The 19,415-nt window shown below is 42.9% G+C and overlaps 1 protein-coding gene across 2 annotated transcripts in view; it reads right to left on the bottom strand.

Annotated features, from left to right (window-relative positions):
* Positions 1-18,483, bottom strand: part of Nup93 (nucleoporin 93) — a 100,834-nt gene extending 82,351 nt beyond the window's left edge. For both annotated transcript variants that reach the window (XM_060392191.1, XM_060392189.1), the window contains exons 1-2: positions 18,357-18,483; positions 2,330-2,522 (exon numbers count right to left, since the gene is read on the bottom strand). In XM_060392191.1, coding sequence (XP_060248174.1) covers positions 2,330-2,508 — 179 coding nt within the window. In that variant the 5' untranslated portion in view covers positions 2,509-2,522; positions 18,357-18,483. The remainder of the gene's footprint in view (positions 1-2,329; positions 2,523-18,356) is intronic.
* Between the last annotated feature and the right edge of the window lie 932 nt (positions 18,484-19,415).

Raw genomic sequence — 19,415 nt, forward strand, 5'->3', positions numbered from 1 at the left:
ACAAACAAAAAAACCAAAATTTTAAAAGATCAAGCACTTAAATGCAAAAATGCTATCAAATTTGCTCCCTAGAGCTGGAAGTGTTGGCACACACCTATAACCCCAGCTACTCACAAGGCCAAGGCTGGAAACATGCATATGGTGCAGGCAAAACACACACACACACACACACACACACACACACACACTCCTTTTGGTAAAAATTTAAAAAATAAAGAATTCACAAAACTCAGGCCAGACTTAAATTTACAATCTAAACTAAGACCATAGAGACATAATTTTTTTTTCAAAACTTATTTCATATTTTTTTTAAAATCCTACTTAGTTCTCTTCTCTGCCCTCATCCAGCATGTACTAAAATATTCTCTGCCTATCAAGAAGATGGAAAAATACAGTCAGCCCTCTGGTTTCTTTTTAAGCACCTGCCCCACCCTATACCCATTCTTTCAATGCTTCAAATGCCTCCTCCCTAAAATAATGAATTTAAGGTAGAAGAGATGAGGAAGAATGGAAATTTACAAGAAAGAGAACATGACTGATAATTGTTAGCAAGAAAACATCTTCCCTTTTTGCTCTTAATAGGCCATAAAGCTGATGCAATTAAATTATAACTATAGCAACTCAGCGGGTATCCATGGGCTTTTGCTCCTGCAGCATGCTTGCACAAGCAGAGGCTGCCTGCTTAAAATCAGGGAAACTGTGGGCAGCCAGGAACAGAACTTGGAGCCTACAAGGAAGACAAGTTAGCAAAAATATCTACAGGATGGTTGGATATTAGGGACTAGGGTAGGTTAGCTATTGGCAGCACTTTGCTAAAAGGCTGCATAGTTTTAAAAAAAAAACAAAACAAGGGCTAGGCAGTGGGGCGGCGCAAACCTTTAATCCCAGCACTTAGGAGACAGAGGTAGGTCAACTTGTGTGAGTTTGAGTTCTGTGGGTTTGAGGCCAGCCTGGTCTACAAATCAAGTTCTAGGACAGCCAAGGGTACACAGAGAAATGCTGTCTTGAAAAAAACAAACAAACCAATAAACAAACAAAAATCAAAACAAAATCAAAAGAAAAAAACAAAAAACCTGCCAAAATTCATCTGACTTGACTCATCTTTATTAACATCAAAGGAATCAAAACTAGCATTTAAAACATAATACTCTTGAGGAGGCTACAGAACGTCCACAGCATACCATTGACTCCACAGAGCAACTAAACACTCAGTTTCCACCAGAAGCTAGAAAAGAAATGCAGTCTTCCCACTACTTTGCCATTTACCACGTACTAAAACAGACAATGCCTGTGTTAACACCAGTCTTTCTCAGGTTCACAGAATGAAGACTAGATAGACATTTTCTTGAATTACACAGAATCCTAGTAACTTTCTGGACCCACCAAAAGCTTAGTAGCAGCACCCTTTCACCCGTCTTTCTCCAAGACCCTTCCAGAAATACAGGAGCATGAGTGCTAGAGTCAGCCTTGCTGTGTTGGATCTTGGCTCACACCTGCTATATAATCTGAGAAAGTAACTGGCCCTCTCTGAACCTTTCTTGTTCAATTAGAATATAAGCATCACAGTCTTGATGCTGGCTGTGAGAATTAAGCAAACATTTAACATGTTAGGAAGCTTCTGTTACACAGTAAATAACCATTAAATCAAAATTTTCACAGAAAGCAGTTTGGTTTTGATTTCTTATTGCGTTTTTGTTTTACCCTACCAGGATCCTCTGCACACTCCACCATCCTGCAATGCTGTATGACCCTGTTAGTCAGCATTTTTCCTCAGAGCCTTGTTCTCTTGGGGCTCACCCACCTTCCTGTTCTACAATCAGCTGGAGAGCACTGCCATTTCAAGGCCTTTCAGAGGCACTCTGGGGTCACCGACAATAACCAGGCAGACTCACTCCTCACTTGGACGGCTTCTCCTTACTGACCATTCATCAATTTTTTCCAATTACCCTTAAAAACTCTGATCACTGCTGAGTGCTTTCTGGCTTTGGGTAGCACTTATGTACACGACCATATCTCCCAACACACTTGCAGGGGCCATTTATGACTCAATAGCCCACAAACCCAAGCAGGAACTACCTGAGCATGTCAGACAGAACAGAGTTCCTCCACCTACTTCCACCCTCACTTCTCTGCCTATGATATGGGCCCTCAGCTTGGTCAGACAGATAGGTTAGAACTCTAAAAACCTAGAGGGCACAGAAACAAAGCAAGGCTTATTAATCTGTTATAACTCTTGAGTTCCTAACTGTCTGGCTTGTGACTGTCACAGAAGAAACTGATCCTGCCCCCAAACTACCCAGTCCAACAGCACCTCCCCACCAGTACTCACGCCTTGACATCTGCTGTCTCCTGGGATGTGCGCGTGAGGGTGCGAGAACGCAGGCGCTCACCCGCCTGCTGGATCTCCTGCAAATTCCGTTCTACATGTGGAAGCTCAGAGATGCCTTCAGTCTCAGCAGCCAGCTGTTCAGCTTGCTGAAGGAGCTCACCAAACCCCTCAGTATCCATTGGAGATGCAGATGCTACATGGAAAAAAAAAATAGACCTAGGTCAAGGTGGAGGGAGGCTTTCTATCTGCTTCAATCTGTTACAAGATTAATAAAACTCCAGGACTTTTTGTAAACTGAAAGGAAGACAGTTCTTTAAAAAGCAAGGTTTGTCCCTTAGTAAAGCCTAAGAACAAGCCTGACAGAGAAAATGAGTCAGACTGTGAACAGATCATTTCTATGATTATTGACAGTCTCAAGATTGATTTCACCATCACAACAAATTCAAGCATTTTTAAGCCACAGGCTAGATTTCCTGCCTCTCACTGAAGATTCATAACAGATAAGGAAATGAAAGATATTATGGCAAGCTCAAGGAAGCCTAAAGAACAATCCCTCTATACCTCCAATCCCTCCATTTATCTTGAGGGGAGAGGGCATCATCACCACACCACCTGAAGAATGATTCCATTAAAAAGGAAAGCAATGGTGTCATATGCCTTGAATCCCAGCACTCAGGAGGATCTCTGTGGGTTCAAGGCCAGCCTGGTCTCTAGTGCGAGTTCCAGGACAGCCAGGGCTACTTAGTGAGACCCTGTCTGGAAAAAACAAAAACCAGAACCAAAAAACAAAAAAGAAGGGATCTCTGGTGCTTATATCAGGAATTTTGTGATAACTCTGGACCACATAAATTCAGTTATGTGCCCAGCATACACTCAGCAGTGATCTGGTTGAACTGAGAGCAGAGAAACACTAAGTGTCTTCTAACTAAACTCAGCCTCACTTTATTCTAACACAACCATGTCATGAACATAAAAGACATCCTTTTTACTATTCATGCCATGGTCTCCATTTACACATTCTTACAAGGTTACTGAAGGCCTCGTTATGTATTGACATCTGACTTGTTACTGCAACAACTACCAGTAATTATATTTATATTAAAAAAAACCTAACTTTTAGGCCACAAATAAAATTAACAAGGCCACCTGTTTCTCTAACAACTGATTCAAAGTGCTGTGGCTTAAGAAGAGTGCTGAACTCGTGGGAAGCATTTTCTAACATTCAATTCCTGAGGCTCACAGGGGGTTAAGAGCATTTACTACTTGTACAGAGGACGTGGGTTTAATTCCCAGCACCCACATGTCGGTTCACAACCAACTATACCTCCAGTTCCAAGAGATCTGACGCCCTCTTCTAGGTGCACAGACATACATACAGGTAAAACACACATAACATAAAATGAAAATCTTTTAATTTTTTTTAAGAAAGTGCTACTATTTGCCAGGCATAATGATATACACCTTTAATCCCAGCACTCAGGTGGCATAGGCAGATAGATCTGTCTTCAAGGCCAACCTGGTCTACAGTGTGAGTTCCAAGACACCCAGAGCTACACAGAAAAACCCTGCACACACACACACACACACACACACACACACACACACACACAAACACACAGGAAGGAAGAAAAAAAGTGCTACTATTTACCAGGTAACAAACATTTACGAATCTTGTGTATGTACAACTATATCATCCTCATACAAGGTTCTTGATGAAGTAAATATTTTTTTAAAGATTTATTTATTATGTATACAATGTTCTGTCTGCATGTACACCTGCAGGCCAGAAGAGGGCAGATCTCATTATAGAGATTGTGAGCCACCATGTGGTTGCTGGTACTTGAACTCAGGACCTCTGGAAGAGCAGCCAGTGCTTTTAACCTCTGAGCCACCTCTCCAGCCCCCTGAAGTAAATATTTTTAACTCCTACCACTATTAAGTTAACAGAAGGTAAAATGTATTGCCATCATAAAAATAGTTAAAGAGGCTGGACAGGTGGCTCAGCAGTTAAGAACACTTGCTGATCTTAAGAGGAATGAAGTTTGGTTTTTAGCACCCATACCAGCCAGCTCACAAATTGTTTGTACTCCAGTTCCAGAGGATCTGATGCCCTCTTCTGGCCCCCAGGGGCACCCAAATATATGGCACACACACACATACACATATATAAGTACATCTTGAGGGTACTGGAGAGGTGGCGCCATGATTAAGACCACTTGTTATTCTGACAGAGGATCCAGGATTTGGATGTCAGAACCCACATGGCAGTTCACAATTGCCTATTACTCTAGTTCCACGGGTTCGATCCATTGTCCTCTCCACGGACAATGCATGCATATAGCGCACTTACATACATGCAGGATAAACACTCATACACATAAAACAAAAATAAATTTATAAACTTACAATGCTAAAAGATTAGGAACACATTTATTATTAAAAAGAAGAAAATTCAGAGGGGCAGGTAGCTCACACCTGTATTCCCAGTACTCAGTGGGCTGAAGCAGGGTTGCTCCAAATTTGAGGCCAGCCTAGAGGTACAAAGTTGAGTTCTAGGCCAATCTACAATATAATGTGAGGCTCTGTGTCCAAAAACAAAAACAAACAAACAAAAACACAATTCCTTATAAACAATAGCTTAATTAAAGGAATTTATAAAATTTATTTTGATATGTGGTCATATGTCTATGTGAGTGTATGTCATATGGGTATGGGTGGCCACAGGGGTCTGAAAAGGGCATTGGAGCCTGGGGCTAGAGTTACAGGTTAGTTAGGAGCTGCCTGAGGTGGGTGCTGAGATTCAAACTTGATTCCTCTGGAAGAGCAGTTTGGGATCTTATTAGTTAAACTGTAGATCTTATTTATTCTTTCCTTAAGTTCATGGTTTCTACTATACACATGAAATGCCACTGATCTAGCTCTATACTTAAAATGTCATTACATAATTATACCTCAGCTACAGAAGCGTATACTAATGTACAGGGCCATCTTTACCACCCTAACTCCACAGCCAGAAGACAAGGACTTTTTGAAATGAATATTAAAGGGAATTAACTTTTAAAGACAGGTCACATTTGGTTAAAATGAAAATAGTTCCTCTAAGAGTAAATATAATAAGAACTGGGAAATAGTAAGAGCTGGAGAGGACAGGGTCTCCATAAGGAGAGCAACAGAACAAGAAAATTTGAACATAGGGAACTTCCCAGAGACTCATACTCCAACCAAGGACTATTCATGGAGATAACCTAGAACCCCTGCACAGATGTAGCCCAGGGCAGTTCAGAGTCCAATTGGGTTACACAGTAATGTGACGAGGGACTGCCTCTGACATAATCTGATTGGCCTGCTCTTTGATCACCTCCCTCTGGGGGGGAGCAGCCTTACCAGGCCATAGTAGAGGACAATACAGCCACTTTTGATGTGAACTGACAGACTAAGATCAGAAAGGAGAGGAGAACCTCCCCTATTAGTGGACTTGGGGAGTGGCATGCAAGCAGAGGGAGGAGAGAGGGTGGGATTGGGATGGGAGGAGGGAGGAGGGAGGGGCTTATGGGGGGATGCAGAATGAATAAAGTGTAATTGATGAAAAATTTAAAAAAAAAAAAAAAAGAAAAGAAAAACACATATGAAAATAATACATGATTTTTAACTGTCACACCAAAAGATTTAAAAATGAATAGCATGAAGCTACTTTTGTGGGAAATGAGAAATCCTATATTTTGCTAGTGGGAAATGAAATCTGAAAAAATTTTTCTAAATGGCAGTTTGCTAAAATGAATAAAAAAATCCTTAAAATCAGAAAAAAAATAAAAATAAAAATAAAAAAAAATAAAAAAAACTTTCTTTAGCTATGTGAGAAAGTCTAAAAGGGGCATAAACTGTAATACATCTCATTGTACATTCATAATTTTTGGAAGCAGATAACTTCATAAAAAATGAAGTCATGATTCATAATACAATATGGATGGTGAAATTAAAAACCAAACATTACATATTCTTTCATTCTCTTTATTTGAAATGTTGTGAGCTAGAAAACCTATCTAAACATACATTACTGTCCACGTCTTAATAAGAAAAGATGTAACCACTAATGATGATGAGGTTTCTTTGAAGGAAGATGAAATATTCTATGATTAATTTGTGACAGTTCTCACAATTTCATGCTAAAAATTATTGAATTGTTAACTTTTCATGGATTATTTGTACTGTGTGTAAGATATATCTTGGTTTGTCTGTTTGCAAACAGAGTCTTCTTGGGTAGCCTGGACTAATCTCAAACTCACAATGATCCTACTGTCTCAGCATGTAATCCTGAAAGGATTACATTCATATGACACCACATCCAGCTTTTCAAGATATATTTCAAATAAAACATTAAAATTGTTCTTACTATATGTAGTTTATTTTAAATAAATAAAATCTGTATGCAAAAAAGTAAAAAAAAAAAAAAGAGTAAATATAAAAACATTTTGGTTTCATCATGAAGTTCTAAGGTGACTTTAATCTTTAACAAAAATTATATACACTGTAAGTCTTAAAACTAAAGTTCCTAGAAATTTATATTTTAAACCCAACACATTCAGGCTGTACCTGACTATCATTGCCTGTGGGAGAATGATAGCAGAATTAAAAATTCCTCAGTTCTTGCCTGCTATAGTCTAGTCCCTACACAGCAGCAAGCAGTGATGCTTTTAAATTCAGGACTACCCTACCACTTAACCTGAAGCTACAGTGATGGTCTCCAGACAGCCTTTACTTCCCCTTACTACTCACACCCAACAGCATCAATTCCCTTTCTTCCCTGGGCCTCGTCCACCCTGAGGGCTTCCTTGCTGGCTCCAGTGGATGAGGCACATCCATGGTCTAAATTAACCTTTCACGTCTTTTCTCCTACTAGAACACTCCTCCCCAAACATCATGGCTGATTCTACATCCGCTTTGAGGCCAACCTACATGCTATTTTAAAAGGTTACCATGTGGGGCTGGAATGATGGCTCTGTGATCAAAAGAACTCTTGTAGAGGCCTGAGTTTGGTTCCCAGCACTCATGCTGGACAGCTAACAACTGCCTGTAACTCCAGCTCCAGGAAACCTGACACCCTGTTTTGGCCCATATGGGCACTCACATATACAAATACACACACATACACATAAATTAAAAAAAAAAGTAAGTCTTTAAAAATCCTAAAACTGGGGTTGGAGATCTAAATGACTCAGTGGTTAAGAGCACTGGTTGCTCTTCCAGAGGTCCTGAGTTCAATTCCTGCACCCATACAGTGGCTCACAACCATCTATAATGGGATCTGATGCCCTTTTCTGCCATGCAGGCATACATGCAAACAGAGCACTCATATATAAAAATCTTTTTTTTTCAATCCTAAAATTAAAACCAGCAGGTCTTGAGTGGGAAGATACACCTGTAACCCAGCACCTGGGAGGCTAAGACAAGACTGTGAGTTCAATGCCAGTATCAGCTCCTACTCAGTGTGACTCTGTCTCCAGCACACCTTTCACCCAAAATTTGTCTTGCCTACAAGAAGTATAGGGATTACGACGGAGCAGAGATTGAGGGAATGGCAAATCAATGACTGGCCCAACTTGAGACCCACTCCATGGGAAAGAGCCAACCCTGCCACTACTGATACTCTGCTAAACTTGCAGACAGGAGCCTAGCATAACTGTCCTCTGAGAGGCTTAATCCAGCAGTTCATGGAAACAGAGGCAGAGACCCACAGTCAAACAATAGGCCGAGCTTCAGGAGTTTTATGCAAGAGTGGGAGGAACAGAAGGAACCTGGGGAGTCAACATCACCACAAGACCTACAAACCTAACCTGGGCCCATGGGTCTCACAGAGACTGAACCACCAACCAAAGAACATGCATGGACTAGACCTAGACCCCTACACATATGTAGCAGATATGTAGCTTAGTCAACATATGGGTCCTCTAACAATGGGAGTGAGGGCTGTCTCAGACTCTGCTGTCTACCTCTGGATCCCCTTCCCCTAGCTGGGCCGCCTTGTCAGGCCTCAGTGGGAGAGGATACACTTAGTCCTGCTGTGACCTGAGGTGCCAGGGTGGATCGGTACCTCTTGGGGGCCTCCCCTTCTCTGAGAAGTAGGAGGGAGATAAGGGAAGGAAGCATAAGGGTGAGACTGGAAGAAGAGGGCGGTAGCTGGGATAAGGCTGTAAAGTGATTTTTTAAAATGTTGTGTTTTTCATAAGATTCCCTGCACTCTGCAAAAAGTTTGCCTATGGGGCTGGAGAGATGGCTCAGTGGTTAAGAGCACTGTCTGCTCTTCCAAAGGTCATGAGTTCAATTCCCAGCAACCACATGGTGGCTCATAACCATCTATAATGTGAACTGATTCCCTCTTCTGGCAGGTGTAAATGCAGATAGAACACTCATATACATAAAATAAATAAATCTTAAAAAAAAAAAAGTTTGCCTATGAATCTCAGCATATGTCTTGATACCAGGCTGGGTAGAGCCTCGGTGAAAGGCTCCTGTCCTGTTCCCTGTTTTCTCCCTCTTCTGATGTCCATCTTGTTTGCCTTTCTGAATGAAGATTGAGCATCTTACCAGGGTCCTCCTTCTTGATTAGTTTCCTTAGGTGTACAGATTTTAGTATGATTATCCTATATTATATGTCTAATATCCACTTATAAGTGAGTATATACCATGTGTGTGTCTTTCTGCTTCTGGGATACCTCACTCAGGATGATCATTTCTAGATCCTACCATTTGAAGAGGGAGATAGAAAGACTTGGAAGGAACAGGAGCTCCACAAAGAGAGCAAGAGAACCGAAAAACCTGAGCACAGGGTTCTTTTCTGAGACTGATACTCCAAACAAGGACCATGCATGGAGATAACTTCGAACCCCCGCACAAAAGCAGCCCATGGCAGCTCAGTGTCCAAGAGGATTACCCAATAATAGGAACAGGGACCATCTCTGACATGAACGCATGGGCTAGCTCTTTGATCACCTCCACCTGAGCGGGGAGCAGCCTTACCAGTCCACAGAGGAAGACAAAGAAGCCAATCCTGATGAGACCTGATAGACTACGGTCAGATGGAAGGAGAGGAGGACCTCCCCTATCATTGACTGGGGAAGGGGAATAGAAGAGGGATGAAGGGTGGGGTTGGGAAGGGTTGGGGGAGGGGCTACAGCTGAGATACAAAGTGAATAAACTGTAACTAATAAAAATGAAATAAAAAATTTTAAAAAATGTTGTGTTTTGTAGCACACATCCTTTAAGGCCAGCACTCTTGAGGCAGAGGCAGGCATTTGAGGTAAGGCTGGTGTTCTACGTAATGGGTTTCACACCAGCCAGGGTTACAGTAAGACCCCATCTCAAAAAAAAAAAAAATATTGGCCGGACAGTAGTGGTGGTGGTTGTAGCAGTGGTGATGGTGCACACGTTTGATCCCAGCACTGGAGAGGCATAGAGATCTCTAAGTTCAAGGCCAGCCTGGGCTACAAACAAGTTCCAGGACAGCCAGGGCTATACAGAGAGAAATTATGTCTCAAAAAACAAAAACAAAAATAAAACAAACAAAAGAATGCTCTTACTGGGACATTCCATGATCTAGATCTCTTTACACCTCCTAGGAGATGCTTGGGAGCCCCGTAAGAAAGCTATAAATATACTGTGGGCTACAGATGAGCTAGAGTGCCGAATGCTCTTCACCCAGAAGGTGACCTAAAAAAATTACATAAACTATGATAAGTAAATGCCCTTTAAAAAACAAAACAAAACAAAACAAAAAAAAACATAAAGGAATTGTCCCAGCATGTCACATTATCTCTTTGGGAAAGGTAAAAGGCTAGGAGGAATATCCTTGCTCTTTTCACATGACCAAAGATGGTAGACAACGCCAGGTGTATTCCCCCACGGTTCTTGTATTTGCTTAAGCTATCTGTAGACATCACCACCTGTTTTGTTTGCATTAATAAAAAATGAAGCCGGGTGTGGTGCCTTTGATCCCAGCACTTGGGAGACAGAGGCAGGAGGATATCTGTGAGTTTGAGCCCAGCCTGGTCTACAAAACAAGTCCAGGACAGCCAGGGCTATTATACGGAGAAACCCTGTCTCAAAAACCAAAAAATAAACAAACAAACAATAATAAGGAATGAGAAGTGCTTTGTTTGCAGTACTCTTGAACTCAAAAGCCTGGAGTCCCCTGGTATTCCCTCTCAGATCTTTGGAATATATCCTTTGAACCTCGAGACAGAATTGCTCGTGGGTTGGCAGATGCTGAGAAAATTAAAGAAAATGACTGAAGTTCACAATTTCTTGTCTTGTCATGCTGGCTTGCATTCCCCTGTCATTCAGTGTCTACACAGCATTGCTGGGCCCTGTTCCTGGAAGGGGCAACTTAACATTCTTAAAGGAGGGGGATGCAAATACTGGTGGTTTGAGTGTGAAATGCTTCCACTAGAGGCTCATATGTTTGAGCACTTGGACCCTGGTTGGGGGCTCTTGTTAGGGAATGTTGTGCACCCTCACCAGGTAAAGACCTTCACTGAAGACAAAGTCTCTGGAGAACCCAGTCTCACTTCTATTCACTCATTCCCTGGCTGTGAATGCAATGCTCCTATAACCATGTCTTCCTAGATATCATCTTTCATTGTGAGCCAATGTCTTAGTTAGGGTTTCCATTGCTGTGATGGTACACCATGACCAAAAGCAAGTTGAGGGAAAAAAGTGTTTATCTGGCTTACACTTCCAGATCACTGTTCATCATTGAAGCAAGTTAGGAGAGGGATTTGAACAAGGCAGGAACTAGAGGCAGGAGCTGATGCAGAAGCCATGAAGGAATGCTGCTAACTGGCTTGCTCCCCATGGCTTGCTCAGCCTACTTTCTTATAAAATCCAGGACCACCAGCCCAGGGATGGCACCATCCACAATGGGCTGGGTCCTCTCCTGTTCCATTCCCAGTACCCCCAGCACAGGCAGCTTACAACTGCCTGTAAACACAGATCCAGAGGCAGCTGATACCCTGGACATCTGTGGGCACCCACATTCATGTGCACATACCCTCACATTCACATTAATTAAAAGTAATAAATATTTTTTTTTAAAAAAGAAGGAAAATGCCCTACAGGCTTTCCTACAACTGATCATATAAAGGCATGTTCTTAATTGAGGTTCCCTCTTCTCAGATGACTCCAGCTATGTCACACTGATAGAAAACTATCCAGCACAATAAGTTTCAAAGGTACACACCATTAGACACTATGAGCCCCTGGAAAAATAGCAAGTATTTTTTAAATATCAGGAAAGCAATATAGGTTTTACTGAACCCTAACAACAATGTAGGATCCTTTCCCCTCAAAATATTTTTAAAAAGCACTGTATATACAAGATTATCTCACTTTTTTTTAAAGATAGTATGCATACCCTAGTTATCATACAGCAATGAAAAAGATCAAATTAAAGCCTAGACTCAAAACAAAGGGGGGAGGCAAGCTTCAACAGAATCTACTCAAAACAAGAAAAACTAATCTATGCTGCTAGAAACCAGAATACTGGTTACCATGAGGGGCTCAGAGGAAGTGCTGATTCAGAGTAAGCAAGCATAATATACCTTCCTGGACACTGCATACTTAATTGTGGCCTTTTAAATTTCTTTTGAAGTCCTAACCACCAATGGAACAGCAGAGGCCTTTGGGAGGCAGCAAGTTTTAAATAAAGTGATAAATGGAGGGGTCCATAAGAAGCAATTGGTGGTCTTCTAGGAAATCACACCAGAGAGTTTGCCTTCTTCCACCAACTTCTCCCCAGGCATATGCCAAGAAAAGACCACAGTGCACACAGTAAGAGCAAGACAGTAGCCAGTAACAAACTTCCAATTTCCAAAGCAATTAAGATAAAGAGATTTTCAGAGAGGGAGTTGTGTTCGGGTTTTTGCTTTTTTTTTTTTTTCTTTCTGTTTTTATGTTGTGTTTTGTTTTGTTCAGACAATATCTTGTAACTAAACTGGCCTTTCTAGAAAACACAATCCTGCCTCCACCTCCAGAATGAAGACAAATTTCTGTTTAAACCATTCAATCTATGGTCTTTTGTTATTGTAACTTGATCTGATAAGGATGTCAGGGTAACGGGAAATTCTCTCTACCTCAATATACACAGATCATAGGCTTGAACAAACGTAAAAAAAAAAAAAAAACCTTACTAAATCACATACTTAAGAGTTCTTAGAAAAGAAAACACAGCAGATACACAGAACAAGAAATATTGCCTCTAATTTCCCTACTTCACACCTATTCCCTGCCCCTAGAACTCACTGATTCTCAAATCCACACTTAGTCCCTTGCACTCAAACTCCAACCTGAGTTGGGCTGCAGACATCCCCTCAAGTCTATCACTGTCATGCCTACTATGTGTCAAAGTGTAGTTTCTAGCCACCATCACCAAATACCCTCTCCACTCCTGCGTAGCCTGAGGTCTGCATCCCTTAGGTTCTAACTCCCTCTTTTCCTCTGCATCTGCACTTGACCCTGGACTGTTGACTCACAAGTATTCTTCACTCTGCCAACTCAGATACTATAATACTGATAATTTATTACACTTCATTTGTGTGTCGCAGTGTGGGTGTAGAAGTCAGAAGACAACCTGAAGGATGGAGTTGCTTCTCTCCTTCCACGTCGTCCCTGGGAGCTTAGTAGTGGTGCCTTTACCAACTAACTGATCCATCTTACCAGCCTCAAAGAAAAGTTTTGAGAGAAACAGGTAGGTATTAAAAGCTAATGCTAACTCCTAGTAAAAACCCCGAAAACAAATTCTATTCAACCTCAATAGAGAAAGGGATATTCAAAATTTTCACAAGGTCCTGGAACTGCAGCCCCTGGCCTCTCACCATCTCACAAGGCCTAACTGTCATTCTTTAAGTTCAAGTCCTTATGCAACATTAAGTATATGGTCAGTGTCCCTCTGGCCATTGCTTTCTGTCAACCTACTTGTTTTCTCATATCACTTTTCTTATAATGCTTTTGCTCTTGCACCCCACTCACAGGGATTCCAGTGAGACTGCTTTTGACTGTATGCATCTGGTCACCAGACTGACTGTCCATGACCACCCTGTACATGCCCTGCCCTTGTTTCTATACATTTTTTCCCAAACGAGAACACCCACCCAAGCTCCTAACAGCTATTTCACCCTTGTATTGTGAGACTATGAACAAGATAATCACTCCCTCTGTGACTCCCTTTGAAAACTTAAAAGTCACTAAACATACCTCCCTCTCCTGCCACATAGTAACCACTCAGTAAATAAATAGTAAGGCTAATTCAAATCTCAACCTAATATTATGGCTTATATATAGTTGATGTGTGCTATCCAAGAGCTCCAGCTCCCATGTGGCAATGTTCAGAGGTGGTATGACTTTTAAAGACTTAGGCTTAGTAAGAAGCCCCTCCCTGTTTTCTAGCTTCCTGTCTTATCATGTTCTCTCTCTAATTCCTGTCATGATGACACCTGCTATGAGTTAATTTATTCATAAAACACATAAATACATATATGAATCCACTTTTGTTTATTCCACTATTATCACTTTATTCCAAGATCACAGCACCCTCCAGACTGTTTTCCTTGTTACTATATTGATCCCTCTACTACCCAGTATGCTCTCTGCCTAACAGTGGGAATAAGCCTTTGAAAAGCAGGGCTGGAAATGCAGCTCAGTGGTACAATGCTTGCCTAGCATGCTCAAAACTCTAGTTTTTAATTTTCAGAACTACAAAAAATGGTTTTGGGGAAAATAAAAGCTAAGCCTTCAATAATTCCCATTATCTGTAAACTCAAGTCTAGTCCAATGTGAAAGTTATTGCTTGCTTGTAATCCCAACTACTTGGAACACTGAGGCAGGCGGTACTCAGCAACAGTGCTTGTTAGCATGCATGAGGTCTGGGTGAACGGAGACCTCCACCATCTGTCCTTGTACCAACCCGTGCCCTCTGCTCCCACTCTTCCTCATGACTATGCGCTTCAGCCATATTGTCTCCTATTGGTTCTTCAAATATGCTAAACTCATGGCTGCCACTGGCTTCTTCAGTCACGACCTCCTCTGCACCTACAGAGCATTCACCCCTAAATACAGACGAGGCTTATCCCAAGCTCAATTCAGGTCTCTGCTCATGGGTCTCCTTTCTGAAGATGCTACTAAGACATTCCGCCTGAAGCAGCCCCACCATCTCTATACTTTGTCCCTTTTAAAGTGCATGTCAAAACTAGGCATATTTATTTATTAACCTACCATCTGTCTTTTAACAGTTTTGAGTCTGGCAAGGTTATCGTGTTTTTTCACAACATCAGTTCCTAGTGCAATGAATAAAAAGTAACCAATACACCAAAGACACTCCAAAATTAGTGGGGGTTGGGGGAGGTTATTCCATTAGTAGATCTTACAGACTAACACAGAGACTTAGAACAGAAATGTCTGGCAGTGTTTGGCATTTTCCTGGTAGTCAACTACTATGTATTGGAAGATTCAGTTATATTTGATTGCATTGGTGAGTAAGCATAAAGTGGTCTGACACAGCTGACTGGGGAGTGCAGGAGGCACAAGCATGAGGATCTGAGTTCAAATCCTTAGTGCCCACATATAAAGCCGAGTGTTGTGGTATCAGTCTGACCCCAGAACTGAGGGAGGGATGGGCAGAGCATGGTGGATCTTGGTGACTCACTGGCCAGCCAGTCTTGCCAATCAGTAGGCTCTAGATTCAGTGAGAGCTGCTATCTCAAAAATTGATAGAGAAAAACATTTACCTCAAGCCTCCTGACCTCTGATATCCACAAAAACACACAGGCATGCTCCCCCTCATACACACACATACATCAAACACACACAAAGTATAAAGCTACAAAACATTTCAAATACTTTAGGGTATTTGAAACAGAGGTGGTGTAGCTATAAAAATATAATATAAGGCAAAAAAAAAAAAAAAAGACTCCTGCATTTCTAAATTCTTCTTTTTCCAAACCAATTATTTTTAATTGTCTATCTGGTACCTACACCTGACTGAACTCTAGGTGCCAACAACTCCAGTTCCTCACCTTCAGTCTCCTGTAACAATTTAACCAGAACCCATCTGGTTCCCCTCTCACCTGAACCCAGCCTATCTCTAAGTTTACTTCTCATACCTATGACAAGTCATACCCTAAACTCTCCCCTCTGCTCTGACCCTCATACCTTCCTGATGATCACCTCAACCTCCTAAAACTCTCCATTTCTTCTAATCCACTCTCCCCATGGACAAAGTGGCCATTCCAAAATACCTCCCACCTAAGACCAATCAGGGGCACCTTCAACTTCAGGCTTTGTGCTGCATGGGGTGCTCCATAGAACTGACATTGCCACACACTGTCTTCAACTCTCACCATCTTCCCCATCTGTGCCCTGGCAGTTCTCTATTCCTTAGGAAGCTTTGTACCTTCACACTCCTATAGGTACACACATCTCCCCACTACAGACATAGGGAGCTCCCATGCATACTGCTAAGTCTACCTACCCAAAGGCCCTCCCCGGTTATTCTGAGCCTTCTATTCGTTCTTCCCTGATGGAGCAATTGTTGATGTTGACCATCTCTTCTTAGACATGTCTTCCTATACAGGAAGGTTTATAGATGCTTAATTCTGAATCCTGAGCAGCTAGCTAAGCCTGGCACATATGAGAACCATAAACATGTTTGACAGATTTGGGTTCTCTTCCTGATCTTTGCTCTGACACCCCACTTCCCACAATATATCTACCTTGTAGGATCAGGGGCAGGAGAAATGCCTCAGCAGTTAAGGGAGTTTACAGCTCTTTGGAGGACCCCACTCAGCTCCCAGCACCCACATCAGAGGCTTACAGCTGTCTATAACTCCAGCTCCAGGGAATCTGACACTCTCTTCTAGCCTCCATGAAAATATCCACATACGTAAAAGACACACAAGAACACACATGAGAGGGAGAATCCAACCTCACCACAGCTCCAACAGTTCACATTGCACGTTTCTATTTGTGTTTATTGTTTATGTGGTATCTTCCAAAGGAACGTGTCTCCTTCAACACCACATTCCCATTGACTTTACTGTAATGAAGTCAATAACATTCATTTATTTTATAGTTGTTGAGCACCGACTCCACTGTGTACCAGACCTAGGTACTAGGCAGACACTCACGTTCCACAGCGGCAAGACAGTACAGAGGACTAGTAAAACCTAACTGCTAAGATGTGATGAGCTACTAAACAACTAAAGCAGTAAAGACAAGGAGTAAGGAAAGTCTTGCACTCTAGATGCCCATTGAGTAAAGACTCAAAAAAGTAAGAAAGAAGGCAAAACACACAAAACCACAGGAACATAGTCCTGAGGTCGAAACATGTCCACCAGTGGTACAGGAGGGTAGCAGACACTGAGAGTGTGGGTCAGATTATTTAAAAGCCTTACAGCTCACTATGGGGGCTTACTCTTATTATTATTACTATTATTGAAGAAACTTACTAGAGAGTTGAGGAGTGTAAGGGTTCTTCAGCTAGAATCTCACTTATAGTCCAGGGTGACCTCAAACTTGAGATCCTCCTGCCTCAAATTCCTAAGTGCTGGGATTATACACTACGTATTCTGCTTGGGTGTGAGTACATGATCTGGTGAGCAATTTCCCTGCTGTGATGAAAAGCAAGGCAGAGCCGGAGAATATTTCAACAATGCAACTAAGTTGTGATGGTAACTTGTGTCTTCATGGAAAACACTGAATATGGACTGGGGAAGGGAGCAGCCAATGAAGACTCGAAGAGTACTGGCCAGATCCTTTTATTATTTTTTATTATTTTTTTAATTATTTTATGAGAGAAAAATGGAATGAGGAACTAGGGATGTAGTTCAGTGATACAGTACTTGCCTAACAAAGCCTTTGAGTCTTAAGTACAAGAACAGGAGGAGGAAGCAGAGGGGAAGGAGAGGGAGGGTGGCAGCAGCCAAATGTTGCTAGGCTCCATTTCACACACCTATAATCCCAGCACTCAGGAAACTGAGGCAGGAGGCCCTAGAGTTTGAAGAAGCTGCACAGCAGGAAACCTGTCTCCAAAGAAGAAAAAACTTAAATAAACAGGCTGAGGAGACATCTGGGGTTAGGAAAAGGGAGTTTGCTAGCTTTATATCCTGTTTCAATAATCAATCAGACAATCTGAAGATGTTAAGTAGGCAGCTGGATAGTCAGGAGGAGGGACCTACACTAAAAGTATAAATACAGGCTGTTAGTCTGATGCACAGGTATTTAAAGCTGCTTGAGTGCAACATAAGTAAAAAATTAAAAATTCCCCAAACACAAACAGACAGTGAGAAATGGGGGCGGGGGTGCTTGGGTATTTTTATGAAATAAATAAATGTTCCTGGTACGATTAGACATTTGGGGTAAATGCCCCCAGACAGAACACAAAATGTGTCCCCAAACAGAATACAAGCGCTGACCTTTGCTTGTGCTGAAAGACCCCTATGGGGGTAGGGGTGGGGCGGGGTCTAACATAGACCAGGCTGGCTTCAAACTCGCTTTGACAGCAACACCATGCCTGGCATGCTGTGATTTTCTTTCAAAGGGGAGCCAATATACTTGGGCATACAGAGTACCCAGAGACAACCGGAGCGGCACCCGTTAGCATCCTGTTGGATTATCGGTAGAGGAGACAGGAGTTGACAGGGGTTGGTTGGGTAGTCTCCCTTTACCGGAGGAGGCATTCTGTGAAAGAACGACCCCTAACCCCCGTAGAGGGCAGCCGGGCCGGTGAGGCCTGGCGGCCGTGGACGTGGGTGGGCGTGGCGACAGCGCACCAGTGGGGAGGACCACGCTCAGAAAAGCCTAGTCACAGCCCTCGCTGAGGTGTCGCGCCGGCCGGCGTGCCCAGCCGCCGCAAGAAAGGAAGCGCGAGCCTCGTGGCTAGGACCCGAGGCGGGGTTCCAGCCAGTCTCGGGGTCCTGCTTCCAGAACACGCCCCGAACCCGGGGCCGGGACCGCGTGGACGGCCGCAGCTCACACTCCTTACCTGGTTCTGCCGCCCGCTCCCGGCTGCTGCACTACGCCGCCGCTTCTCGCGCCGCTCGCCCGCGCTTCCTGATTGGCCGAGACGGTCAGTTCCCAGAGGCCCCTGCGCGTTGAGCCTCCAAATAAACTTTATGGAGACCCAGGAAAAAGGACACGAACATGGGCGGGGCTGGGGCGGAGCCTGAGGCGGATCTGTCGCTGCAGGTTAAGTCCGGGGAGCTCCGCCCTCCTCCCGACCAAGTGGTTGGAGTTGACCGTACTAGAGGAAACAGTGCCTCAATTCTGCTAGCTGGACAAATCCAGAGAGATCTGCTGCTCGCTGGAGAGCTCCACCCAAGTGCTAGGGCTGTTTCAGGTGCTGGAGACATGGGGGCTTCCACAGCAGACAAGATCCCTGACCTCAGGCAGTCCTCAGCGTGGCCAGGGAAACAAAATAGAGTAATTATATTCGGGAGTAACCAGGAGAGGTAGGAAATGAAAAGCAAACTAATTGAAGAATATGGTTGGATGGCCAGGGAAGGCTTCGCTCAGGTGACATTCCGACTAAAAAGTGGAAGACAAAAGTATGTTTCAAAGTTTTTAGGGGGAAATCCTGTATTTTGGCAGCCTGAACAAGCAAACTAGGCTGGCCCACTCACTCCAGTAGGCCAATTAGAGAAAAGAGCAACGCTGAAATGCAAAGAAAAGAGAATACTTCAGTGTAGCCACTTTAAGGAGTGGAACTGAGCGTGTCACTGAGACTCTTCTGAAGGTTCTTTGTTAGTGCAGTTTTACCTATTTTATTCGGGTTCTTATGCCTCTAGCTCTCCTCCACCCCAATCCTTTCCAACACCAAGTATGAGAGATAGAAGGCTAGAGGGGAAAGAGGCAGAACATGGGTCTTTAGTACTTCCTTCTGGTTAAGGACATACTTTTTGGGGGCAAATCCAATCTTTTTTTCAGGATATCACCAACTTCTTCTCGTGAAACTAAATCAACAGCAGCCAGGAGCAGCAGAGGGGAGCAGCAGCATCCTTGTTCTTTCTCTGAGCCCCCTCCCCAGCTCTCTCCCAGCTCTGGT

The sequence above is a fragment of the Meriones unguiculatus genome, chromosome 10 (assembly GCF_030254825.1).
Source record: "Meriones unguiculatus strain TT.TT164.6M chromosome 10, Bangor_MerUng_6.1, whole genome shotgun sequence".
In the NCBI taxonomy this organism is placed as follows: domain Eukaryota; kingdom Metazoa; phylum Chordata; class Mammalia; order Rodentia; family Muridae; genus Meriones; species Meriones unguiculatus.